Source organism: Monocercomonoides exilis, assembly GCF_001643675.1.
Source record: "Monocercomonoides exilis strain PA203 chromosome Unknown scaffold6-2077815, whole genome shotgun sequence".
Classification (NCBI taxonomy): Eukaryota; Preaxostyla; order Oxymonadida; family Polymastigidae; genus Monocercomonoides; species Monocercomonoides exilis.
Genome location: NW_027150551.1, coordinates 692432 through 720194, shown reverse-complemented (window position 1 = coordinate 720194; position 27763 = coordinate 692432). Strand labels below are relative to the sequence as shown.

At 39.5% G+C, this 27763-nt stretch overlaps 3 protein-coding genes across 3 annotated transcripts; 2 read left to right on the top strand and 1 right to left on the bottom strand.

Annotated features, from left to right (window-relative positions):
- Window positions 1-214: 214 nt before the first annotated feature.
- Window positions 215-11202, top strand: MONOS_2296 (uncharacterized protein; the record flags this gene model as incomplete). Its single annotated transcript, XM_067872209.1, has 3 exons — window positions 215-235; window positions 311-10838; window positions 11138-11202. 3 exons carry the CDS (start codon window positions 215-217, stop codon window positions 11200-11202), a joined length of 10614 nt encoding a protein of 3537 aa, XP_067733776.1.
- A 3172-nt stretch (window positions 11203-14374) lies between these two features.
- MONOS_2295 (uncharacterized protein) lies at window positions 14375-22776 on the bottom strand (the record flags this gene model as incomplete). The annotated part of the gene is made up of 1 exon (XM_067872208.1): window positions 14375-22776. The coding sequence occupies one exon, from the start codon at window positions 22774-22776 to the stop codon at window positions 15118-15120; it is 7659 nt and encodes a 2552-aa protein (XP_067733775.1). The 3' UTR covers window positions 14375-15117.
- A 2329-nt stretch (window positions 22777-25105) lies between these two features.
- MONOS_2294 (putative Glycoside-Pentoside-Hexuronide(GPH):CationSymporterFamilyProtein) lies at window positions 25106-27306 on the top strand. Its single transcript, XM_067872207.1, has 4 exons — window positions 25106-25264; window positions 25323-25514; window positions 25580-26089; window positions 26192-27306. The coding sequence occupies exons 1-4, from the start codon at window positions 25129-25131 to the stop codon at window positions 27124-27126; spliced, it is 1773 nt and encodes a 590-aa protein (XP_067733774.1). The 5' UTR covers window positions 25106-25128; the 3' UTR covers window positions 27127-27306.
- The last annotated feature ends 457 nt before the right edge of the window (window positions 27307-27763 follow it).

Genomic DNA, 27763 nt, shown 5'->3' with positions numbered 1-27763 from the left:
TTTGTCTTGCGACCCATTGCTAAAAGCGGAGATATATCAAGCCATTAGTATCCTAACACAAAATATAAAACAAAAATCAGCCTTTACTGTATATTTTGAGAATAATCAAATTAGAAATCTTCTTGAAATACCCATAGATGATTGTAACACTGAGTTATTATCCTACTACGTTTCTGCTTTGCGAGCAGTTGCCTTTCAAATCACTTTCGAAAATATGACTTTATTTATCGATAAGGTTATTTCATCCTAAAAAAAAATTATTCTTTATTTTTATACTTCTATTTACATTTATATTAACTTTTTTTTTTAGGATGATAAATCAGATCTGGGTGTCCTTAATTTAGCACTTCGCTTTGTGGACTTTCCTGAAAATCTTATCAAGACTGCAGCTCGAACAACAATTCTGACTGTGCTAAAAGTTAGACATCCTTTGATAATCGACAGAATTTGCAGTTCCAGCTGCAATTTTTTCGAATATTTATCATCTTATTTAATGTCCATTTGCTACGATATTTCCTCTGCTTCGCTATGCTCTCCTTCAGATAGTTGGGTTTCGTCAATTTTCCATTCGGGATTATTGCTGTTGCATAAAGCGATTAACATAAACTCAGTTTCCCAAAGCCAAATCAAAGACACTAAAAGCCAACGAAAGAAGAAGGCGAATGATATTTTGTACTCTTTGCGTGTTTGTGACATGTTGTCTGTATCCGCTGCAATGCAGAATGAACGCACAAAGACAATCCACAAGCTTCTTTTCCCTCAACTTCACCGCAACTCGACACAAGACACTCGAAAGGAATATGCACATTCCACATCTCCTTCTGCTCGGCGCAGCTCCAGCGATTCCATCCATACGCTGCTTTCTCCTTCACCTTCTTCTTCTTCTTCTTCTTCTCTTGCCAGCGCATCTGGAGACTCTCTTCCTATCTCTTCTTCTTCAGCGCACGCAGGCTCCTCGCAGTTATCGTCTTCTGTCGTGCCGCTGGACGATCTGCTGTCCGACTTCAGCGAAACCATCCTGTTTGTCGTGGACATCTTCCGCATCGGCATCACCCAGATCTCCCACCGCCTCGCCACTGCTCTCATCAGCTTGTTCCTCATCCCGCTTTCCAGGCAGTTCTGGAGAGTTGACGTGAAATTTGCGTCGCCTCGCCAAAGTGACGGAGACATCTCCACTGGAAAAAGAATGTGCGATTGGCTGGATTCGCCTGCTTCTATTCTGAAAGGATTCTCTTCACATTCTTCTTCCCCTTCTTCCTCCTCTTCCACAAACCCCTTTTCCTCTGCATCTTCGTCTTCCTCTGCTTCTTCCACTTCAACTTCTCTGCCTTCTTCTGCATCTTCCATCCCTCTTCCCACCATTCCCACGTCCATCTGCCTCTTCTTGTTCTCTGTCATTCTTTCTTCCTCTCTTCCGCCTGTCATCACTCACTCCCTCTGCCATCTGCTCTACTTCTCTTCGCACCCTTTGGAGATACTTCCGGCTTTTTCTTCTCCATTTGCTAATTTGCCTTCTAATTCTTCTTCTTCTGCTTCTTCTAAACAATCAAGCACCTCAAGCACACTCACACTGCCTCCATTCACTCTGCTTTGCACGCTTCCTGCTCACATCGCAACTGCAATTCTCCTTCCTCCTCTTCCTGAGATCTTTTCCCTGTCATCAATGCTGACCTCATCATCGTCTTCTTCCTCCTCCTCTTCCTCTTCTGCTTCTGCTTCTTTAGCTTTCCCCATCTTCGATGTCGATGCTGCCTCTAAAGGTGCATTCCTTACAGAACAACAAAGAGAAGAAGCGCGAAAGAAGCGCGAAGAAAGAGAAGAGAAAGAGCGGTTTGCGAAGCGGCAGCTGAAATACGCGCAGAAGCTGATGATGCTCTTCAGCGACAGCAGCTCAAGGGAAAGCGATGGAGATCTTGGTGACATCTCCAGCACGCTCCACGCCCCGTTCGCACATTCCCCGTTTCCTCTGCCGCTTTCGCTCATTCTCTCGCAAGAAGAGGAAGGCACAGTTCCCTTTGAGCCCTCGCCGCACTCTGACCTTGCTGCTGCTCCACCTTCCGCTTCTTCTCCAGACAAGAGGGACATTCCACTGCTGGCTGACGTGAAGATCATCAAGTCGACAAAAACAGATGACGTTGGTCTTTTTCCTGCTTCATCTTCTGCTGCTTCGTCATCGTTATCTTCATCGCCATCATTTTCTTCTTCTTCTTCATATTATTCTTCTTCTATTTCTTTATCATCATCTTCTTCTTCTTATTCTGCTACTGCTCCAGATTACAATCTGATTGCATCGACACTTCAACAGCACACGCTCCTCTCTGCCCGGCAAACACCTTCCATCTTCAGCCACTTTCAGATTGACGCTGAGGCCATCGTGGCAACCTGCCTCGCTACCCAGCCAAACCTCCCGTGGAGCGACGACTGCGATGAATGCGACGATGAAGACGAGGAAGAGGAGGAAGAAGACGATGATGATGAAGAAGAAGTGCTGAGTGGAGAAGAGAGCGAATCGAGCAGCGGAGAGGAAGTGTCGAGTGAACATTCAGAAGAACCCCTGCTGAAGAAGAGAGAGACAAAAAAAGTTGAGTTCAAATCCAAACACAAATCCCAATCCCAATCTGAATCAAAAACGAAAACAAAGTCGAAGTCGAAGTCAAAAGTGAGGGGCAAATCACACGACAGAAGGGGAGGTGGAGAAAAAGGCGAAGCTGAAAAAGAGAGTGTGAGCAAGCTGTTTCTGAAGGACGACTTTGCGAGCGAAGGAGACGCGCTGAGCGACTCGTCGTCGCAGTCGTCGTCTGACAGCAGTCTGTTCGACACGACTTATCTTCCAGCACAGCAAGGGATGGCGCTGGGGCGTGTGAAGTGGGTCATGCCACAGTCAGACTACTTTGAGATCAACCAGCACATCGCCAGCCAAATCGCTGGGAACAGCTTGTCTCCACTGCGTGCTGTGTGTGCTGCTGTTGCGTCTGACCCGCTTCTGCACGCTGTTTATGTCGAATCCACACCTTCTCCCTCAGTCTACTCGACATACGCTGCGTCTGCCATGCAGCTCCCAGAGCTTCCGCCGCTGCCTGCTGTTTCTTCGCCTGATCAGCCTTTTCACTCGGCTCCTTCTCCACTTTCGAATGTGTCGTCTTCAATGCTTCCTCTCCCTTCTTCTTCTTCTTCTTCTTCTTCATTGTTTTCATCATCTTCTTCTTCATCTTCATCATCCACCTCCTCATTTGCTTCCACTTCATCCATTTCTGAACTCATTTCAGCTGGACAAGTCACCACCACACACGCTTCACTCACCGCACTTCGACTTGCTGCATTTGCCATCAACGAATCTTGCTCCATCACAGAAGCCATCGAAGACAAAGAAAACAAAGAAAACACCCCATTTTTCTTCAGACTCGCCTCAATTGCAATGCACTCCCTCCGCCCGCTGTCAAACGTTCCTTCTTCGAAGCTGGCGCCAGCGCTGTCTCCGCAGCAGCTTGTGTCACTCTTCTCATTCATCATCCGCTTCGAATCACTCGACGCAAACACACTCGACGGTGTGTTTAACGACTTGCTCGCTGCAGAAGGCATCGTGCAGCGCTTTGTGCACCAGAAGGAGGAGATTATTGTGTCGAAGCTGAATTCCATGCGGCTGCAGGACGCTGTTGATAAAGAGGCAGAGAAGAAAATGATCGAAGACAAAATAAACAAAGAGCGCTTTCTGAAGCACTGGTCTGTGAAAAGCACACCTTCTGCTTCTTCTTCCTCTTCCTCCTCTTCTGCTTCTTCCTCTGCTTCTGCGTCTTCTTCGTTATCACAACAATCACCAACACCTCAATACCCTTCATCTGCACATGGTTCTCCCTCAGTTCTTTCGAACTCTTCAGTTTCTTCTTCTTCCTCCTCCTCTTCCTCTCAAAAACTGCATTTCCAATCTCCTCCACTCCCTTCTCCTTTGCCTGTGCTGTATCCTCCATCCACATCCACATCCTCTTCCCTGTCGCTGTCTATGTCTTTTCAATCATCTTCTCCTCTGCCGCCTCCAAAAGGCTACTCTCCTCTGTCTGTCCATTCGTTTCCCTCAAACCGCGTTTCCTCTGCTTTCGATGCAGAATGGGCACGTTCGCTGCACCAGCTCCATTCTGAGGGCGATTTGTGCTTTGTCCTTTTCGACCGGATGTTGAATGCGCCTTGCAGATCGAATGGGAAAGACGACAGGCTGTTCAGGAAGCTTATGCACGCAGCGGAGCATTCGTCGCTCGGGGAAGAATTTGGCAGTCTTCTTGACGAAGAAGGGAAACACAGGGAAAACCTCTTTCATCAACAAGATTTCATATCAAATGACTGTGACACGAAAATGGATCAGTCTTTAATGAATGATCCCTTTCCAGAGCTTCTCCCACACACATCCTCAGACATTGTTGACGACTGCCTTCCTGTTGCCACACTGCTTTTCTTCTTTTCGCTGCTTCAGTCTCCTCATGTTCCGACTTTCTTTATGAAAGAGCTGGGTCTGTCGCCTGTCTATCGCCCAGGCTGCCTCTCAACATCAGAGCAAAAGAAAGAGAAGGAGAACGCATCACAGCTTGACTATCACAAATCACGAAGTGAAAAAGCTGCGAAGGGAAATGCAGATTCTGAAAGCAATGCAAACGACCCTTCATCGAAAGACGGGGCTGGGTCTTCAGCTGCCACTCCGCTTTCTTCGCAGATTCTGAAAGAGTCATCTCTGTCACGAAGGCGCCGAGGGCAGAGAAAAATGTGGAAGCGGCTTCGCCGGATGAGAAAGGAGATATTGCTTGGCTTGGAAGGGAAAAAGCACAAGAGGAGGAGGCACCACAGATCGTATGAAGACTTTATCGAAGAAGGCGACCCGCTGAAAGAGCTGTCAATCGAAGAAAAGAACAAAGAAGAGGAAGAATACGAGAAGCTTATGTCTATCAGAAGTGTCAAAAGGGAAATGGAGAGAGACGAGCGGAAGAAAGCGAACAAGCAATACAAAAAAATGAACAAAATAAAGGAGCGATTGGAGATGCTGGAGAGAGAGTCTGCGAAGCCTTTCGAATCGAAGAAGTCAACAACCATAGACATCTCACAACAAAGGCGGATGGGGATTGTCGCTCCGAATAAGAGTTTAACCGCACCATTTGAAAATGTTAAGCCCATTCCAAAAGAACTGCTAAATTCTGTGATGGGCTCCAAGAATACAAACTCAGAGGAAGTGTCACGCGAACCTGGGCAAATAAGACTCAATATCTTAAAACGGAACAAAATTGCAAAATTGAAAAGTTCGGGAAGGATGGAAGCTAATGCTTCAGATCCGCGTGATGTTGATGGCTTGTCGTCTGCGTTGGATAACAAGAGGAACAGTCAAGAAACTTTCATTCACATCCAGCTTACGCCATTGAACCAGCAATCGCTCATGTTTGCAAGTTTAATCGGAGAAAAGGTGATTATCAGGCTGTCGATGCAGACCAGCTCTACGCCTGCTTCTGTTTTGGAATCTGTTTCTGAGAAGTGGAGCGTCCCGGCCAATGTTTCACTACGTTTCTTTGTCAATCCGCATCCGTTTTGGTATTGCATCAACATACAAAAGATATGCAAGAAGTGTTCACAAGTGGAATATTGCATCAGGGTTAGGGACGAGCCATATCTATCGAATAAAGGCGATTCGGGCAAATTGGCTTTGGGCGAAGCAAAAGTGAAAGAGAAGCGCAAAGAAAAAGAAAAAGAGAAAGAAAAAGAGAAAGAAAAAGAAAAAGAGAAAGAAAAAGAAAAAGAGAAGGACAAAGAGAAAATCAAAGATAAAATAGGAAAGAAAGAAAAGAAGAAGAACAATGTATATGATATGTCTTATAAGCTACGCGAGGATGCTGTGCTGGTTTCATATGGAGCAGAAGATAATACAATATCACTGGGATCCATTTTAAGTGAATTCACCGATGTTAATTCAGCAATGCTGTATGATCTTGTGTATTACTTCGAAGATGCAGTGCCCGATCAGAGTGCAAAGTCCACACGCAAACGTCCACAATCATTGGAACAGAGCGAAGGGATAGAGAAGCGAAAGTCAGAAACTGTCAATTGGATATCTTCCGTTGACGAGAAACATACCACGATAGAAGTACAGAAATTGCTGAAAACAAAGATTAAGTCGAAAGTCGAACCAGACTCATTGCTCACAATCCCAGAGCCTCCGAGTCTCCGATTTGCAGACATCAGCTGGATGACACCATCTCAACTTCATCTGTGCATCAAAGACCACAAATACGAGATGAAGGTGCCTCCGTCAGATGCTGTGCTTCGCGTGACTGTTGGAAAGCCATCCAAAAAACACAGACTGCTAAATCCAACTGATGCCCAGTGCTTTTCCCAGTCTCCCTCGCCATCTGACGATGCTGCTTCTGCAGACGCCTCGGCAAGAGTGTTTCCTTCAACTCCCGTAAAGCAATTATCTTCTCCGGTTATCTCAAGTTCGTCTCCCAATTCCATTGAAACTTCTCCCTCTGATTTAAACGCACAGCCACTTCCGCTGTTACAGGATCAGAATCAGCTTCTCGATCTGCCTGCTTTGCCTTTGAACAATTCAGCTTTTTCATCTGACTCACCTCCGTTTGAAGAACAGTCTGCGTTGTCTGTCTTGCCTGAATGCATTCCCAACGATCCACAGCTCGACATCGACTTGTCTGTTGTGTCATTGAATTCTGATTCAGAGCAAGAAAGCGAACTGGAAAAGGAGTTGAGCAGCAATGGAATCTCTTCTTCGAATTACAAGAGGCAAGAACAATTTGGATCCTCAGGTCAAACACCGATAAAGCCCCAGCGACTTGTGAAGTTCTGCAGATCAACGCGAGTGACGAGTAAATGCCTGACATATCTGCGTTTTCATGATCGCACAGGTATTTTGAGGAAAACGAAAAGAAATTCTATCAAAAACAAACAAAAGAAAAATCGGATTCATTCAAGACAGCTTGAGACTTCACTTTCCAAGCATTCTTCTATTAGCTCAAAAGCGATTTCTTCTTCCCAAACTGAAAAGGCCAAAATTAAATCTCTTCAAAAAGAAGAACGTGGAAGTGAGGAAATCGAGAGCGAAGAGCAGCGTCCGTTGCCTTTTGAATACGATTGTCGCATTATGGATTCTCTCCTTCAATTTTTAAGTAATCAATTTAAGAACATTCGCAAGCAAGAAGAACGCGATTTAACAGGCATTGGCGCATTTGGAATAAAAACATCTGATCTTTATCAGGTTCCTCTTCTCTTTCGTCCTCTTTCTGTCGAACTGGCGTGCCGGATAATCATCGGCATTCTCAACAAAACCACAGAAAAGAACAAGCAATTTCTTGAGCGTGCAAAAGCTCGACAGATGAAGAGGAAAAGGCATAGCTCTACAGGCACCGTTGATGCAGTTTCTATCAATGTTGAATTTGAAGCTCCTCCAACAAAACTCAGTTGGTGGCATTCATACACCCTAAGGCAAGTCTATCAAAATATGCTATCTTCGCTCGCTTCGCTGGCTAGTTCTTCTTCTCTGCCAAACGAAAACACAATATTTCCGATGTATTTACCAGAGCATTCGAGAAGTTGCAGCAAAGGCAATGAAAGTGATATTATTTTGCCTCTGTCCATTAAGAAATTAGCATCTGACAAACAATCTCAATCTGCGGCTCTTGTGAAAGCTTCAAATAGAACATCATCCGACACAAAGACAGCTTTTTCGTCTCCATCTCCATTCGCCTCTTGTTTTGTTGATGTTGTTAATGCTACTTATCTTTCGTCCCCTTTTCGTTTAACATCCCAGCCTCTTTCATCTCAGAATTCTGAATCCAGTTCAATGGGGAAAGCTTCTTTGTCTGCAAATAGTAAAAGCTCATTGTCACTTTTCAGAGCCTCAAATCTCGGCACTCCGCTGCATTCGACATTGGATCTTGAGATTGTTCTCAACAAATCATGTCTTCTTCTACCAGCGTGCCGTGTCTCCCTCACTTCGCTTGTCACAAGACATCCTTCAAAGTTGAAATCAAATCAAAATGTTGAACAAAAACTGCTAAGCAAGAAATTGAAGAGCAGATCAAAAAGTCCATTTTCTTCATCTGAACAAAAGTTACAATCACTTGATTCAGCTAACTTCGAAAAGAAATCAACACAGAGCACCACCACAACATCTTCTATCACTTCTCCTGATCACATCTCGCCGCTGCTGAAAATGTCTCATAAAACGCTTCTTTCTGAAGTTCCTGTACCGATCTCACATTCTGTTGGTCTTCCTCCAAAGGAAGAAGCAAAGCCCAAATGGAATGATGTTGTTCTTGTTGAATGGGAGGATGAAGAGACTTTTGATGCAAACGAAGCAAGCAAACCGAAACAAAAAGCAGAAAGCATTCGACTTACTCAAAACGAGAAAGATAATTTAGCAGAGGAAGATAAGCCAATTGCATTTCGGTTGCAAAAGCAGGAATTTTCGAGTGGAGACGAAGATTCGTGGGATTACACCCTTCCATCCGAAATTCCATCGCTATCTGACGGTTTTACTGAACCTTCTTCAATCAAAGCCTCAAATGTTAGGTTTCCGAATCATTCACCATCTCCACCACCACCTCTTCCTTCTGGCTATCATCCATCACCAATAAAGCAAAATTCTTCTTTTCAGGAAATTAATCAAATGGCAAAAAGAGAAGCACGAAGTGCAATTCCTCCTCCGCCACCACCATCTCGAAATCAGTCAAACCCTTCCTTAAAAGCAGCCATTGAGATATCATCATCTGCAAAAAGTTCAGAGGTGCCAAAGCCTCTTTCTAGTTCTGAGTTTGAAGTCGATGAGCAACGAATCTCTCCATCCATCAATGGAAAACAAAGAAAGTCTGCTCATGTCGAAACTACAAATAAATTTGTTCATTCAAGAATGCAAAAACATGTAAGTAACTCGTATACAGGAAGTAAGCTTAGCAAAAGCAGAAAAATTCCAACAAAGGAGGAAAATGAAGAAGAAGAAAGTGAATACGAAGAAGAAACGGAAGAGACGGAGGAAACCGAGGAAACAGAGGAAAGTGAAGAAGAGGAAGAGGAAGAGGAAGAGGAGGAAGAAGAAGAAGAGGAAGAGAGTGAGGAGGAAGAAGAAAAGAGCAAAAGACAAAGAGCAGCCGATGCTGATATCGAAAAGTTAAGGAGTTTTCATCATAGAAAGATGCAGCGCGAGCATCTGAAGCCACGCCGGCAGCAGATTACAACAGAAACGTTGACTTATTCATCTTCCTCTTCTGCAAAGTTGGATATGAAATATTTATCTGATGTCACAAAATATGGCCTACCAGTCTCTTTTCCAAAAGAGCACAACTCAATTCAATACAGATTTCCTTGCTCAGAAATGGATATTCTTAAATCCTTTGCGGAAGTTGTGGTCACACTTTTCGGAACTGTGGCAAGAACAACAGAGATTGAAAGAGATGTTGAAACAGATTATGAGTGTTCAAATACAACTTCGAATGCCAATACAAAAATACAAGCTTCAGAGATTAAAGCGATAAGAAAACAACAAAAGTGGAGCAATGCTTTGATGGAAAATCATCTTTCAGGTGCACGACAAACACCAAAAATTGGAGAAGTGATAAATGTACCATCAGAGACTGTTGTTAATGTTGCTTCTGCTCCAAGATTCAGTTGTTCGTTTTCAATTAAAGATACGTTGTCTTCGTTGGAAAAGATCTTCAATTCAAACGACATGCAATTTTATCCATTTATTTTGCTACCGAAGATTTCTTCGTCTCGGATTCAAAAAGACATGGAAATGCAGCAATCAAAGTTGTGCTTTGCTGCTTTTGAAAAGGATTATCTTTCATTCTTTGAATTGGAAGAAGGAGAAACAAAAGCATCAGCAATGCGATCAAACTCTTGCTTGAAAAGTGAGTGGAACAAACCGCGCTGCTCTTTCTTCCTCAAACGCATTCAGACTGTGCTTTTATCTCAGTCTCTTCTATTTCTATCAAATATTAGTAAATCAACGTTTATTCTCCAAGAATTGAATGTTGAATCTCTTTTATCAATTTCTGCACCAACGCTGATTTCTTCTATAAATTCCTCTGCTAAGCTACTTTTCCAAGCATCCCAACAGTCTTCGATGCAATCCCAGTCATTGCTTCTAACCTCATTAGAATCTTCAAAGTTATCAAATGGCAAGAATGCTATAGATGGACATTCATATACTGGGATTAAAAATGCAAATGATAAAGGAGAATCAAGTTCAGTTGCCATATTTCACTCCACTTATGATTTCCATCCCACTCTCACCAGCTCTTCATTTCAGCACACGTCAGTAACACTTCATGACCTTTTAATGCTTCATCGGTTTGGGTGTGGATGCTTAGAATGCAGAAAGCATCTAGATTTTTCTCAAAATAAGCAAACTCAATTTAAATCAGTTCACCAATCTGGATTTCCATACCCGTCTTCTCAACAGCGCTCCTCTTTGTCAACTCCAATTCAATTATCTTGTTTGCTGTATCACTACACTTCTCAATTCACACCATCTTCTTTGCTCCTTCAAGTTTCAGATCCTCATTCATTATTTATTCATCAATCTAACAATTCACACACATCTAGCTATTCATCTACTGCTCTTGAGAAAAGATCTACCTCTCCCCCTGCTTCTGGATCGGATGATTACTGTGTTATTGTTCATTCTCCATCGTCCACACTCACCACTTCACAAGATTCAATCATATATTCTCCGCCTCCTTCTCCTGCCACTTCTGTTACAAATGCTTTTTCTTCATCTTTTGGAAGTCAATCTGATTCTGTTCGCCCTCCTCCAATTCCACCCCCTCCACTTCGCTCTGAATCTCGAAACGATTTCGGTTTTCGCTCTTTTTCTGTACCAAAATCTCTGCCATCTTATTCAGCACGACTTCCTCTCTCTATTTTATGTTCGAGACCATCGCAAATACGCTTGTTAATGCATTTTGTCAATTTCTTTTGGAGCTCAATTGTTAGATACTTTTCAGAGGGAAAGCCTTATTTCATAAAAAAGTCTGAAGGTTTAGTGAAGCTATCTCTCGATCTTATATCTCTTTTTTTCCTTCCATCTTTTTCTGGAACATTCTCATCAATTCAAAGCACTGTCCTTCGATTTCTTTCGAACTCTCAATCGTTAAAGAGTCAGAAAGATGCCTCTATCACGCCTCTTCTACCTTCATTTCTCATTCTGCCTCATCAAGCTAAGTTGAAACATTCATCAGCACTTGTCTTTCCATCCTCAACGGAGCATGCACTTTTTGGAGAAACTTTTCTTTTCTGGAAAGGTCTTTCAACAATTCGGAGAAATAACAGCATAGTAGCCTCGCTACTCACAGAACGTAAGGTTCAGAGTGACTTTTGTTTATCCATTCACTTTGCATTTAATAAAAAAATATGTATCAAAAAACAGTCTCGCATTGGCGATTCCAACGAAGTTAGCTGGCTTGAAGGAGACAGTATTGATGAATCAAATGAAAAGAGTACTCAAAGGAAGCATACTAAAATTCTCAGGCAAAAATGGGAAATGCAATCCCAAAGAAGAAAAGCAGAAAGAAGATCAACGTGGGTTAATACAACAAAATCAATATTCACAAATCAAAAAGATAAAGAAGCAATTTGTAAAGCAAATAAAGAACAAACTCACCATGTGGTGTTCGTCCAACCAACTCCATTCTTACAAAAACCATCTTCATCAATTGAACTTACATTCATGCTTTTTTCTGCATGCCCATGTTTTGATAAGCTGCTTGCTGCTTTCATTACAGCAAGAAAGAGGGTACTTCACAGTCTATTTATGAAAAATTAATTTTTGTCATTTTATTTTGAACAGTTTTAATATCTGTACAGAAGTTTTGTGTATTTGCTTGAGAATGGTTTCAATTGAAAAGCAAATTTAAAATATTGTTTGCTTTATATAAAGAGTATTACTCTTTAGATAAAGCTGGATGCATAGTTTGATGATTTGCTTACAACTTATTTTTACAGACCCGAACTCTTATCTTTGAATTTTATAGTATTTCTCATATCTAATATTGTTAATTTTTATAATGTTCGTTTCAATTATTCGACATGTGATGAGAAACGGAGACAGGAAGTCTCTTTATTTCTTAAATGATCAAATTAAAAAGGAAAGCTTATTCAAAAAGTAATTTTTCGCTTGGAATTATTACTTATTAAATTATACCGTTTTCTTTTTCTTTCACTTATTTGTCAAAATTTGCTGGGGAAAAAATGAGTATTGCAGAATCTTTTAAAGAAGATTCATAGAATAGATATGGTCAACTTTTTATTGGGACTTTTTTCTTTATTGGAACTTTTTTTGTTTTTGCATGCCAATCATTCAAAAAAGCTAGATGGACCTCAACACTCGGATGAGTGTGTTTATAAAACAAATATATTAAATTACCGGTTTGTTTTTGAAATTTTGTCTATTTTTCGTAGAGATACAATAATTTTTTATTTATTTTGAAGTGACTTTTTTCAGCCGAGTAAGCATTTCACAAAAATTTGAAATCCATTTTTAAAAACGACTAGCATTATCCTTTTTATATTCAAAATCTTAAGTTTTACAACTTGTTTTTTCTTGATTTTTTCACATTTTATTTTTTTATCAACATGCGAACAAAAATTTGAAAAATTCTTTGTTATTAAAATGAAGTGTTAAAAATATAAATATGACATGAAAATTACACACTCTAATGAAGAAGTGTGAAAAAGGTTGAACATTAAAATTTTCTTTTTATCTCAAACATGTGAATGGTCACAACACTGAAAGGTCAACGATCAAACTAATTCTTATGTGATGCGTTTGAGACAAGTGGAAAAATTTAATGTTTAGCTTTTATCACACTTCTTCATTAGAGTGTGTAATTTTCATGTCATATTTATATTTTTAACACTTCATTTTAATAACAAAGAATTTTTCAAATTTTTGTTCGCATGTTGATAAAAAAATAAAATGTGAAAAAATCAAGAAAAAACAAGTTGTAAAACTTAAGATTTTGAATATAAAAAGGATAATGCTAGTCGTTTTTAAAAATGGATTTCAAATTTTTGTGAAATGCTTACTCGGCTGAAAAAAGTCACTTCAAAATAAATAAAAAATTATTGTATCTCTACGAAAAATAGACAAAATTTCAAAAACAAACCGGTAATTTAATATATTTGTTTTATAAACACACTCATCCGAGTGTTGAGGTCCATCTAGCTTTTTTGAATGATTGGCATGCAAAAACAAAAAAAGTTCCAATAAAGAAAAAAGTCCCAATAAAAAGTTGACCATAACTTCCAAAAAGTGTATGAAAAAGAAGATTTGTGTCTATTTCCAACACCAAAACAACTGATAGGCATTGGAAATAGTTATTCAACCATTGGAATATTGTAAAAAAATTGCAAGCTATCAGCAAAAACACAATTTAGCTTTTAATGTATTTATTTCAACTGATAAAAACATTGTGTAATAAAAAGAAATTTGAAAGAATAAGTAAGAAATGAATTGAAAAGATGTGATATGAAAAAGAAGTGTGAAGTTTCTTAATGATTAAAAGGGCTGAACAGATCGCAGTTATTATTTAGGACAAAATATTTTGCTTTATGAATTTTGTTCCATTCTTCTCAAACTATTATTTTTCTCAATTTTTAAAATTCTTCTGTAATTATTTGCATAGTTTCGGTTGATTTATAATAATGCGATTGTAGTAAAGTTTATAACAATTCCCAGTTTTTTTCATAAATGAAAGAATTCTGTCACATGTTTATGATGATCATAGGGTTACACTTTTACTCTGACCTATATTTTACCCCCACCCTTTTTTTGAAGAGCTGGCTACGGCTTAATACAAGCCTGTAGCCAACAAAAAATAACTAGAAATGTTTATTTTAATAAATTTAACTTATGCAGAAAAATTTTTTTAACAATTTTTTTTTAACTTTGAGATCTCGGTATTTTTTAATTTTATTTTTTGATCATTAAATTGATGGTCTTTCCATGAATATAAAATTCTAGAAGTTTCAAGCTACACCGTCATTACACATCTTATCCTTTTTATTGTTTTTATAACTTTTCACATTTCACAAGTTTCTTTTTCACTTGTTTTCTCATTTCATCCACTTTTCGAAAAAATGAAAATTTTTTAAGAATGATGAATTTTTGTTAAAAATTTTAAGATTATCCTTTATATATGTTATAATGTTAATTATGCAGATATACAAAAAAGCTTTGCAAATTTGATTTGAAATGGAAAAATGAAAAACATCAATTTCGGAAGTTTTGATTTTTCCGACCAGTAACATTTTTTCAGCAAAAAATTACGTGAGTGTTCAACAATATATAGAGTTTCAAATGAGATACAGCTTATGTAATATTAAAATAGTTATATATACAATCAATAAAAGCATTTTTTCGAAAAGTGGATGAAATGAGAAAACAAGTGAAAAAGAAACTTGTGAAATGTGAAAAGTTATAAAAACAATAAAAAGGATAAGATGTGTAATGACGGTGTAGCTTGAAACTTCTAGAATTTTATATTCATGGAAAGACCATCAATTTAATGATCAAAAAATAAAATTAAAAAATACCGAGATCTCAAAGTTAAAAAAAAATTGTTAAAAAAATTTTTCTGCATAAGTTAAATTTATTAAAATAAACATTTCTAGTTATTTTTTGTTGGCTACAGGCTTGTATTAAGCCGTAGCCAGCTCTTCAAAAAAAGGGTGGGGGTAAAATATAGGTCAGAGTAAAAGTGTAACCCTAGCACATAAATTAAACTAAATATTTTTTGAAAATACTCTAACATAGAAAAATTGTTGTGTATTCAATCAAACACCTCATCACATTGAACAAAATTCAAAACTCGGTTCACAAAGCACAACTTCAAAACCTTCTCTGAAAAGCAAATTGCAGAAAGACATACAAAAGTCTACATATATTACATATCCATGCATATATAAATCAAAACATAATGTTTGTTCAGATGAACAAACTGCTTGTTATCATTTTATCAGAACAACACTCTCTCCACTCATCCATAAATAATATTAAAAATACAAAACGTTTCCCAATCAATTCTTCGATTCCTTCCCTTTCCCTCATCAGCCTCCCCAGTCATTTGATTTCACAGTTCATTTGTTTCTTGTATATCCTTCACTGTCACCGCTCAATTCCTCAATTCTGATTGCATCTGTAATCGTCAGCATTGTTGCGCCTGCTGGAAAAAAACAGATAAACTCTTTCCGAAGCTCAGTCAGCGATGATCTGTCTTCTGCTTTCCATGCCACACAGCACTTCACAACTCGCACAAACTGAGAAGTTTCAATGCTCCTCAGTTCCAGTCTCTCCCCATTCACAATCTTCTGCCCTGCCACCTCTGCCTCATAATCCCCAAACGGTATTTGAAGAGTCAGACACTCCCACAACATCATCCCGATCGAGAATGATACAGATTCCTTGGTTGCCCCCATCTTCTTGTTGATCAGCAACTCAGGCGCCTTCCACCTCAGGCACTCCTTTTTGAAATCATCCTCATCCTCAAAGGCAGACGAGGGCAGGGAATCTTCATCGTCATCACTTGCAGATGTCACAACAGTTGACGAAGAAATGGATGAAGAATCTGAATCGTCGGACAATAAGTCAGAGTGCATCACAATGCAGATCACCATGTGCTCTGAGAACAGCACAATGTGCGGGCTCAGACTGCTCAGCGACTGAAGCGGAACTTCCGTTTCATCAAATGAGTGGAGTGCCAGATTAGCCACCCAGAACAGGATCTGGGCTGCTGTGAGCTCCCTCTCCTCCAAAGAGCCAATCGCCATCTCTTTCTTCTCGTTCCTCCCATGAAGCAACATGAACAGCGAATCCCTCAGATCCACAATCAGCTTTTCATGAGGAGATGAACAGGCCATTGCATCCACCAGATTCGACATGGATGAGGTTGTTGGGCACATATCTTCCATTCGAACAAATGTTGTGTCAGTGTCTGAAGTGTCTATGGTTGAAGTGGATGAGATGGATGGTGATGGTGTTCTTTTTCTTGTCTCTTCTTCTTCATCTTTCTCCAGCATCCATTGAGGGATCTTGTCTGAATCTCTCCCCAAAATATATTCAGTCGATCCGCTCTCAGATAGAAGATGCTCTGATGACTCCGAATGCTGCATATTCGTATCATATATTCTTTTTTTCATCCTCTCATCATTCTTCTTCTCTGCCTCCCTCTCTGCTCTCCTCCATTGCTCTTCAGGCGACATCTCCATCGTCACCATCTCAAACGCCTTAGGATCCTTTCTGATATTATCATTCACAATCTCTCTCAGATCTTCTGCTTCATTCTTAACCTTTCTCCATCGAACAGTTGACATCACCGCAATTATTAGAATTATAAAAAGAAAAAAGGCCATAATAATCACAATGATTGGCCATATCGATTTTCCTTCTTTTCCTCCTTCAACAATCTTTTCATCTCCCTTTGGATCAGTCTCGCTCCTGTTCTTCAGGATGAACGACTCAGTTGCCGAGGGAGAATGGCCATCTCCAAACAAGATGCACACCCTCACTTCCGCACTCGCCTCTGCTCCCCTCACCATCTCCAGCCCAATTGTGCCATGCACTTCCTCTTCACTCTCAAACCCAGACTCACTTATCTCGTGAGTCTCCACCTGCTCCACATCCCCCACTGACGAAACAACGCGAAACGACAGGTTGCATGGCAGAAGAAGTGTGCCTCTGAACACAACATCCAGCACCCCTTCCTTCTCCTCTGTCTCCACCGATCGGAGTGTGGGGATGAACAATGGTGATGCTCGCTCCTCAACAATCCCATTCAAACTGCATCCATCATTCAGAATCCACATCGATGAATTGGGATAAACCCCATCTCCTCCCTTCAAGCTCATGATATTCAGCTGAGCAGAATCCGAACACAATATGTTTCTCCGAGCTGAGGGATATTTTCCAATCGATGGGTTGTTGTTCGCAAACTCTCCTTTCTCAATCACCACATTTCCTCCACTCACTGACAATCCTCCTTCTGACGAATTTGTAATTGTTGATTCTTTCAAGAAAACTTCACTCTTCTCAAATTCAACCATAGAGCCATTCCACTTGCATATCTCCTCTCTTCTTTCTCCTTCATCCTGCTCATTTCTTGTTCTCTCTTCATTCTCTTCCTCTTCTCCATCAAACTCACAACAATCAACATTCACACACTCACAGTTCCACACACTCACCATCCATCCTCTCTCTTCTTTCCCCAAACACATCCTCATCGAGCAATTCATCAAATCCACTCTTTCTGTGCATTCCATCATCTTCACAATGCTCCCTCTGTTCTGTCTGGTGATGTTGCTCATCGACATCTCCTTCGCCTCCACCCTTGCTTTCTTCACATCAACAATCCCTCCATCCTCGCTCTCGATATCGCTCATCCTCAGCTGATATATCGCAGCCTTGCTCCCTTCACAGACTGACAATATCTCTCGTGAAGTGCAAACACAGCTGACAACACATTTCTCCATCTCCAGCTCTCCTCCCTCCACTTCCACAATTGTGCTGTTCAAAAGCTTCATCATTCCAACGCTCTTCCACCAACACTCACTCACCCCCAATGTTCCATTCTTCACTTTCACAATGGATGAATGCTCTGATTCAAAGCTCAACCCAAACAAGAATTCACATTTCTCCACAGCACTCTCATTCACAAACACGATCACGCTCCCTTCATCCCCCACAACCTCCATCTTTCCATCAAGATGGATTGTGGATTGAGTCTTCTTCAGACTCTTCACATTCATATCCCCAATCACACACTCTCCCCCAATCACCCCTTCCCCATCAATCCAAATGGAATTCCCCACTCCTCTTTGAATGTGCTTCACAGCACTGCCAATGCTCAGGCAAGGACTGTTCTGTGCCCCACATTGTCTGTCATCTCTTCCACTCAATGAGACAAACACCTGCTGGCCATAATAGAATGTGATCAGAGGGATCAGATCAACATCATCCCTTTCCTTGTCTGACCCACAGATGGAGTTCGTGGATTTCAGGGCATCCTGGCTCATATCCAGCACAAACAATGTCTCATTGATCTGTTCGGCAATCGACTCGCATCTGATGAACACGTCTTTCCCCACAAATGCCTCGTTCCCCCAAAACCTCACATTCTCCATTCTTATCCCAACAGGCCCAAATCCACTGGTTCCACCCTCATTCGGGTCAAGTGCATCAACCATCACCCCTCCTCCTCTCCCCTTCACCCCCGAGCACGAACACATCCCCAACGAGCATCCAACAACTCTCACTTCTAACTCTCCTCTCTTCAGACACACTTTCATCCCTCCTCCTTCCTCGCTCATTTCACTCCTGCAGCTCGAAACCGAACACCCCTCCAACACACATTCCATCGCACTCTCAAATGAATCCACACTCAACATCCCTGCTCTGTTTTCTCCATTTGTGATGTTTGTGAACGAAGACCCATTCACTTTTATCACCACTTTTTCGTTGTTTGAATGTCTGCTTTCTCCCCTGTTTATCCCTCTCTTGGCTTTCATCCCAGTCGTCTGCTCATCCTCAAACATAGATATCAGACTTCTCTCTTTAACCCCAACATTCGAGATATTCACATCTTCCACAATCACCTCCTTTGTTGCTGTTGCACTGAAAGCGATGAATCCTCTCAACTGACCAACTGCATCCAACGAACATCCTTGAACAATAACTCTCCCTCCATTCACTTTCATCACACAAAACCCCGCATCTGCCATTCCATTCAATGTGCCAAATGAGCAATCCACGACTGACAAACAGATGTTTGCTCCTGATGATCCGATCAATATCTCATGATGACCGTTTGGATTTGGATTTGAGAATGACAAATTTGACAGCGTCAGACTCACGCCAGATGATATTAATGAACCACCAATCATATCATTCTCATCATCTTCATCACTGATAATCACTGCTGTTCCTTTCTTTGTTCCTTCAATCACCACTTTTTGTGACTCTGAATCTTGTGAAGCCGGTGGCAATGATGAAGAAAATGATATGGAATGGCTCAGAAACCCTGATCCCACAATGCTGATGTGTGATTCCCCTTCTCCAAGTGGTTCATATCTCAGTGATATCAAGTGGTCAATCGATGAGCATGGTGCTTCGGAATATCCACACCCACTGAAGTCTCCTCCTCCATCTTTCGAAACAAATCCATCCCCACTCCAATTACTCCACAAATACACAACCAATGGAATCACATATCCCTCCTCGCCTGTTGTCTTCCTCTCCCATCCACACAGCTCATCCAATGATCCCAACTCCATTTCACTCATCTCCCATTTGAAGTGCTCCTTGTTTGCAATCTTGCTCAGATCCCATCCCGAAACAAACATTTTCTTCCCTTTCCATGCATTGCACCCCTCAAATGTCATTCCTTCGAGCACAAATATTCCCATTTGATGGGGCAGTTCAGCGAATATCCCTCCTCCAATTCCTCTTCCTCCATCCTCTCCATCCTCTCTTGGCACTTCACACCCTGAATATTTCACATTTTTCATTTCAAAACTTCCTCCACTTCCAACTGATATCATCATTCCTCCTCCTTTCATCCCACTTCCACCTGAACATGTTGATGAAAAATTGCTCAATTCAATTTTCACGCATCCACATTCCTTCATCCCAACATTCAAACATCCCCCATCTTCTCCTATCACTTCCACACCACTCACTCTGCTCTTCAACATCTCCAATTCAACTCCATTTGAAATAGCAATTGGCGATTTCCCATTCATTGTCACTCCCCCTTCCATCACAAATCCATCAATAATCAGTTCTCCCCCCTCAATGTTTATCATATTATATCCGATCTTTCCATCAGTCAATGCCCCACTCTCAAATGAGACTGAACAGTTCGTCATGTTGATTGTTGATGTTGAATGAATGAACACACTTCTCCTTGGATTCAACTGACCTTTCACAACAAATGAAAGTCTCCTCATTGTCAGTGAACTCGAAAATCCAACAAGCCAATCTTGTGTGGCTAATCCTCCATCACTCACATTCACTTGCATCCTCTCTCTATCAGGTGACACTATTCTGCCTGAAATTATCACACCAAATAAAGACAATTCAATTTCATCCCTTATTGATGAAGATGAGACAACCTCTATTTCATTTAAACTTTCATTCAATCTTGAGTTTGCACAATAATCAACTGTCAAACACCCAAATCCTTCAAATCCACAATGACTGTGATCCATCCCATTTCCTCCACTCCCATCAACAAGCACTTTTGTCCCCATTGTGCACAAATACACAAACAGCGGAATCACTCCACTTTCTTCCCCATTTTCACTCCCACTCAGTTTCAACACATCTGATGGAATTGTACTTGTGTCAAAAAATGCAAATGAGCTTGTATTCACTTTTGACTCCAAAAACACTCCACTCCCACAATGAACAAACACATCCTTCCCATATTCTGCCACATTCCCATTCACTTTCGAAAACTCAACATTCTGCCCAATTGTCAGTCCACATCCCTCACTCTCCATCAATAAAAACATCCCTCCTCCTCTCCCTCCATTCCCTCCATTCCCTCCATTATTCTCTGCCTTATTCCTATCAATCACACTCGTTCCATTCACAACCACTTTCCCATTTCCCTTCAATCCAACATATGTTCCTCCTCCCTTTCCACCACCACAACTGCACTCATTCACATTGCATCCATCAACTGTCAACGTTCCACTCGTTCCAACTTTCCCTTTCATCCATCCTCCATCTCCCTCATTCCTTTTGACTCCATTGATATTGCATCCTGAACAAGCCACACTTTCCATCCCTTCAGAAAATTCAATCGCTGAATGAGCTCCAAACACAAGCGCTCCACCAATCACAAATCGATCCATTTTCAGACTCCCACTCTGTGCATTCACAATGCTGTATCCAAAGGCCACACTCGATGTGCTCTCTGAGGAATGAGCAACTGAACAGTCTGTGAGTGTGAGTGATGAGCTGGTCAAACCAATGAGCGATGTTGCACCCGAAAGTTGATGTGGAATTTGGAAGGCTATGTTCTTTATTGAACTCTTGCTCTCAACATTTATCAAATACAAAGATGTCATTCCACTGGGCACCCTCACATTCACATCAGTCTTGTTAAAACTGCAAAACACTTCCCATTCATATGACCCAGCCATCGAAACCACTTCTTCCAGCTCAAACCCTGAATCCAACGTAATATTCTTATTTCCTGTTGCAAATCTTGTTTCAACTGCAAATGCAATTGTTCTGCATGGAAAACAGTCAAACCCACAAAACCACGAATCAAATCCTCCAAATCCATTTTTCTTTATCCCCACATGTGCTGCTCCTGAAAATGAATCAAAAAACACATTCAATGGGAATATTCCCATTTCTTCCTCATTCCGGTCATATCCCATCAGCTCATCATAAATTGATCCATTGTGTCCAACATTCAGCTTAGTGGTTGTTATTGTCCCACTTTCCAACTTGCTCCCATTCGCAAACACATCTTTCCCTCCCAATCCTGCATCACAATTCATAAAACTCACTGATGATATCTCAAAGTCAAATGAGTTCTCTGTCAGCCACATCATCACTCCTCCTCCATACCCACTGCAATTCGTTTTGTTGAATTTTGTTGTTCCTTCACTGGATGATGCTGTTTCTCCCATTCGAAACTTGCTTGTTGATGATTCCAGTTTGATTTTGATTCCACCGCCACTGCCTCTCTTGCACTCACAATCTTCAAATGTGGCGTTCCACACCACAAACGTTTCCTCTTCAGCAACTGATTTTGCCACAACCACCCCGTCCCCATTCGCTTGCTTCACATTCTTCACCGTGATATTTGCCAATGAGCTCTCTTTTGATGTGGCGGTTGTCAGCAGCAATGCAGAGGAAGAGGATGAAAAAGAAGATAAAACAGGTTCTGATAACAATGATTGAGAAATATTCATTTCTTTGATTTCCACATCGATCATCGACAGCTGAGAGAGAGGAACCACAAACACTGACGACGACATCACATAGTCTCCTGAAGAAACACTCGTTGTGATCACAACATCCTCCAATGAGAGCGAGCCACTCCCACCAGTCACCACAACAACACTCGGTGAAGAACCCGCTGATGAATTGTGATCGATTCCCAAGTGCATTAAACCCAAATGACCTGTTGTCACTCTGAACAGAGCTCTTGTTAATGAAAGTTCTCCTGTTCCAATAGCACTCATCTCTCTTCCTTTCCCAATTACAGATATCTTCTTTGTTCCAATTTCAATTGTTGTTGTTTCGTTTGTGTGATTCCCTTCCATCAAAATTATCTTTGAGATTAATTCCGGAATATGATTCTCCATAACAAATCCAATTGTCTTGCAAGGCTTTAACTTATTCACCCCACACCATTTATTTGTGTTGTCCCCTGCCACTCCAACAAATATATCCATCACTCCATCCTTCAGCCATTCCTTCTTTTCTGTGAGCTGACTAACATAAGCTCCTGATGAATTATATGTATACAACACTCTCTGATCATCTGCATTTGTTGTGTAACATTCATGGAACGGATTTCCAGATTTCAAGAAAACATTGAAAGCATCAATGTGTTGAATGTCATGTCCATACGGAATGGAGTTTGTGCATCTGCATTCGTGGAAGAACAAAAAACAACAATAAATACCATCAATTGGTCCGCTCATTCTTTCAGGTCTGAAATGCAATCCTCCTCCTCCAGTAACTGCAGAACATCCAATGAACCTAATACTGCTCATTTTAAATTGAGAAACAAGATCGAAACAGCACAGACCTCCACCATTGACGTTAGTAACTGAGCATGATATACAATCACATTCAAATATAAGAGCATCACCTTCTCTATCGTTTTCTGTTTCAATACTATCAGATTCAGAAAAAACAAAATTGTGAAGAAAAAAACCACCTCCATTATTGCATGCAACGCATTTCCTAATTTTGCATTTGGAGATTTGGAAATATGAATATATGAAATAAAAATACATTCCTCCTCCAAAATCATGTTCGGAAACACATGAATTGAATAAGTTATTCTCGATTGATACTGATTTAATCAAATAGCACATGATTCCTCCACCATAACTGTATGCAGAACAATCATTAAAAGCGCAGTGAGAAACAAAAAGAATTCCATTTTCCAAATTGCACATGTTGATTGCTCCTCCACTTGATATCCCATCTGTCGCTGAAGTTGAAGTTCCTGATGCCTTCGATCCATTCCACTCGCACAAAATGAATGTGTTCTGTCCATCTTCTGTTTCGTTCTGTCTCCCTGGATATTTCTTTTCTTCTTCACTTCCTATGAACTCAACATTTCTTGTCCGACAACATCCAACAAATGAGGTGTTTGAGGAAGTCAAAGAAGTCAAAGGGTTGTTGAGTGAAGGCACAATTCCTCCATCATATACATCACAGACTGAATGAAATGAACAAGAATTCATCAAAGTTGCTTTTCCACATTGGCAAGTTGAGAGTGATTCTGTTTTTGCTGGAATTGTCGAGATATTGAAGAAATCCAAATTGGAAAGTGAAATGCTCTCAACAAATGCAGATGAGAGAAATGGAGGTCTTGAGACCAAAAAGGATGAAAAACATGAAGAGCATATTGAAATGCTTCCGAAATGGTCAAATTGGTTTTCTGATCGTTCTGAAGCAAAAAGAGGAGGAATTGAATGAAGATGTTGAATTGATGATGCAAGTGAAACATTCACCAAAACGGCACAACTCCCTGTCAATTTCAAAGGTGAGTTTTCTTCACCAAAGGACAAAAAGCATCGTTTTAATTCAACACAACTCTTCTTTTCTGCTTCAATAACACAGTTGTTTGTTCTATCCATGATTGTCACATCAACACACAGAACTGAAGAATTCATCATTTTCAGGCATCCTTCAATCCAACTATCTTCAACACCGTTGTTTGAACTCCAATGTTTTTTCCCTTCATGAATGTATCCCAGTGGTTTTCTTCTTTTCCTGTATTCATAATCACATTTAAATTCGTTTTTGCTATTTCCTTCATCATAGTCTTCATTTTGGACACTATAAGCATGAAATTTGTTTTCAATTGTATTTTTCTCAAATGTATTTCTGTTTTGAATTTCATTTGAAATAAAACTGTCTTGGAATATCTCTTTTTCTAATTCATTCGATCCTTCTTTCTTGTCTGCTTCATTATTTGCTGCATCCATTGAAAACCATTGAAGACAAATTATGAAAGCCAGGCAATTCATTCCAGACAGCGTGTCACTCCTTTTTAACCCAAGAATCTCCAAAATATTTTTTGATTTAATAATATTTGAGTTCTTATGGGTCTTTTTGATCTTTCTCTTAACTTTTTTATTTGAACAGCGTTTTTTGTAACATGAAAATCAAATTAAGAAATGTCATATGTCAATAATTTTTTTTTCTGACATTTTGTTTATTTCAAATTATCATGAAAAGCTTTTTTTAAAAAAAGATATTTGTCTGAATCTTATGTTCGTTGTTATAAAATACCAAATAGTTTGTGTTATTTTGAGTGAATCAGAGTCTATTATGGTTTTGCCACAAGTTATCAATTGGATTGTGAAATTTCTGTATTTCAAAGTCGACGAAATTTTTATCTAAATGAGTTTTTTTTTTTTTTTTTTTTTTTTTTTTTTTTTTTTTTTACCAATAGTGAACTTTACTGTATTTCTTTACAAGAGAATGAAAGATTTATCGTAATGAGATATTTGGAAACGTTTGGAGCTGTTCGTTGTTATTTTCAAAAATAAAAAAAATGTTGCACAAAATGCATTGAATTCGAACGATGTGAATGATATTATTGGGAAAGAAGAGACAGTATTAAATATTTTTTTTATTAATATTTTTAATTTATTTATCTTGTTGCGGAGATTATTCCAAATTACTAAAATATAAAATTTCATAATTAATAAAAAAAAATAACAAAATTCAAAGAGATTATTTTTTGTAAGAAATGTCCAATACTGAAAATGGCAAAACAATTTATGTTATAAATGAGGATAAAAGAATTCAGTCAGATTTTCATATAATTTTTATTAAAAGTTCGATCACAAATCTTCGATCAGTTTTATTTTTTTTGTGTATTTATGGCATCCATCGGAGAAGTAGCAGAACCCAAACCTAGAATTCATCCTTTCCGTTTATTATGTGCAGCATCTTCATACACTTCAGTTCAAATAGCTTATGGATTTGCTTTTGCCTTGTTTTCGCCGATGATGACAAGTTAGCTTATTTTTGTGAATCTTTTTTTTTAATATTAATACAATTCTGACTCATAAAGGACTTGGTGTAAAATCATGGTTGACTCCAATTATGTGGCTGGTGGGACCAATTTGTGGACTTTTACAACCATTTATCGGTGTATTTTCTGATAAAGCAACGTTCAGATTTGGTAGGAGGCGTCCATTTATTTTTGTCGGCTTAGCTTTTGTTCTTTTGAGCTATGGATTTTTTATTGCCATTGAGCAAGGAGGTTTAATTTATATTTTTAATGAAAGGACTAACAAAAATAACTTTTTTTAAACACTTGTTTATAAGCATTTAAAAATAACACGGTTGCCATTGTTATTGGATTAATTGCATTTATCATCATTAACGTTGCAATCAACATTTTGATGCTTCCTGCTCGTGCAATTGTGTTTGATGTTTGTGGAGAGGGGCAAGAAACAATGGGCAACAATTTTATTGCCCTTCTTGTCGGCGTTGGAAATATTATATCGTATATTTTTTCTGCATATGTAAAAAATCCATATCCTTACGGTTTGGCATTTATGGTTTTACTTTCAGTCCCAACGTTTCTCGCCGTAAGGGAAAGGCGTTATGTTCGTGCAGAAGGAGAGAAAATAGAAAATCCCTTCAAAATAACGTTTAGAGCACTTTTTAAGGTTGTGAAAGGCGGACCTGTTCTTCGTGCTGGGTTTGTATATCTAATGAGCTGGAGTGCGTATTTTGCTTTCAACACAAATGGAACATTGTTTGTTGCAAAAGCAGTTTATCATGGAACTCCACTACAAAATAGTGGTTCCAGTCTAATGAGCGATGAAAATGGTATGTTATTTCTTGATTTCATTTCTTGTTAATGTAAAAATTTTGATTTTCTTGATTTCTTTAATTTGTTTTTTTATTGTTTTGAATTCTGTTATACGGAAGCTTTTAACAATGGATTTCGTACCGCTCTAAACCAACTCACAGTACCAATGATGGCAATGGCGATGGGAGGAAGTGCATCGGGTGCAATTCCTGGGGCTGTATGCCTTATAGCGCGACAGCTTATTCAACAACACACAGGAATGGACAACGAAAGATATGTTGCAATGATGAAGAATGGAGTCAAAAACACAATTTGTTCAATTGCGCAGAAAGTGGCTAGCACTTCACTTTTCTCAAATACTTCTTTTGGAGCGTTTTTGTCTTCATCTTTTGTTTCATCCTCTGCATCTGTCTTTGCTGCTGCCGGGACGCCTGAAAATGATGCATACATTGAAGGAGTCAAGATCGGATCTCTTGCAATGATGGCCATGTCGTTGTTAACATCCGTGTTTTCCGCTATTTCTGAGCTTGTGCAAAAATTCTTTGGACTAAGAGCAACATACTTTCTTACTCAGCTTCTCGCTACTTTCTCCCTCTTTTCCATGTGGATACCGCGAAATATTGACAAAAGCTATTTATGGGCCGTGTTTGTGTCATACTGCGGGATGGCATTCAATTTTTCGATGTTCAATTCCGTTCCTTTTGCAATCGTGAACATGTCAGTTCCGCAGGAGGAGTCTGGAGTTTACACTGGAGTTATGAACATTTTCTGCTTGCTGGGGCAAACCATATCACAAGGAATGTGTGCAGCAATCAATGCGGCACTTCCTGACGACCGAGCAGTTAATGGGCGTTGGTTTTTGCAGTGGGACTTCTTTGCAACAGGAGTGGTTTCTGCGGTGGCCACAGTGTGTTCTTTGATTTTGAGAGTTGGTCAAAGAAATAGCGCATATGATAGTAATAGTGGAATGAAATCTGGAAGTGTGGAAGAAGAAAGCAGACTGCTGCTTGAGCACAAGGATGATGGACAAGGTGTGGGAAGCGTTCAGCTGTAAGTAGTTTCAAATGGATTGAACGATTTCTCAGTTGAGTTGTGGTGAAATAAACTACAACCAGATCATTATCTTATTTTTTTATATAATCTAATTTCACGTTTCTTGATTTATTTATTTATTTATTTATTTGCGCATGAATGTATATTTGTAATGACATTATATAAAATACTCTAGACAACTGAATAGCATAGCAATTATCTTTCCAACATATAAACACTGAATAACCGTAAACTTAAAGTAAATAATTGGTTAACTGCTTCATTGTTTTAAAAAAGAAGAAGTTAACCAAATTTTACACTTGAAAATTCGAATTTTTTTCAAAAACAACAAATTATCAATCAGAAATTTTTCATTCATCAAAGCAGAAAATGATTCATATAAATTGAGAAATCTGATAAATTTGTATGTCTAAGAAATTATTTAATGCAACTCACATTGTTCTGTGTGTCAGATATTGGAGAAAAAATTATGACTGGCTCAAGAAAGATTCATCATTCTCACAACTGTTCACCATGAAAGAAAATTTTATAAAACTCAACGAAGAACTTCATATATATCTTTTTTTGAAGTTATATACTTTATTGAAAACAAATATGAAGAGAAGAAAATGAAGAAATAGATACAGAAAAGTTTATAA

Excerpts from the sequence above, each read along its gene's own strand:
- MONOS_2294 (XM_067872207.1), top strand. The coding sequence starts at position 25,129 with ATGGCATCCATCGGAGAAGTAGCAGAACCCAAACCTAGAATTCATCCT. Across the intron at positions 25,515-25,579 it reads TATTGCCATTGAGCAAGGAG|CATTTAAAAATAACACGGTT; the intron begins GTTTAATTTATA and ends CTTGTTTATAAG. Across the intron at positions 26,090-26,191 it reads TCTAATGAGCGATGAAAATG|CTTTTAACAATGGATTTCGT; the intron begins GTATGTTATTTC and ends GTTATACGGAAG.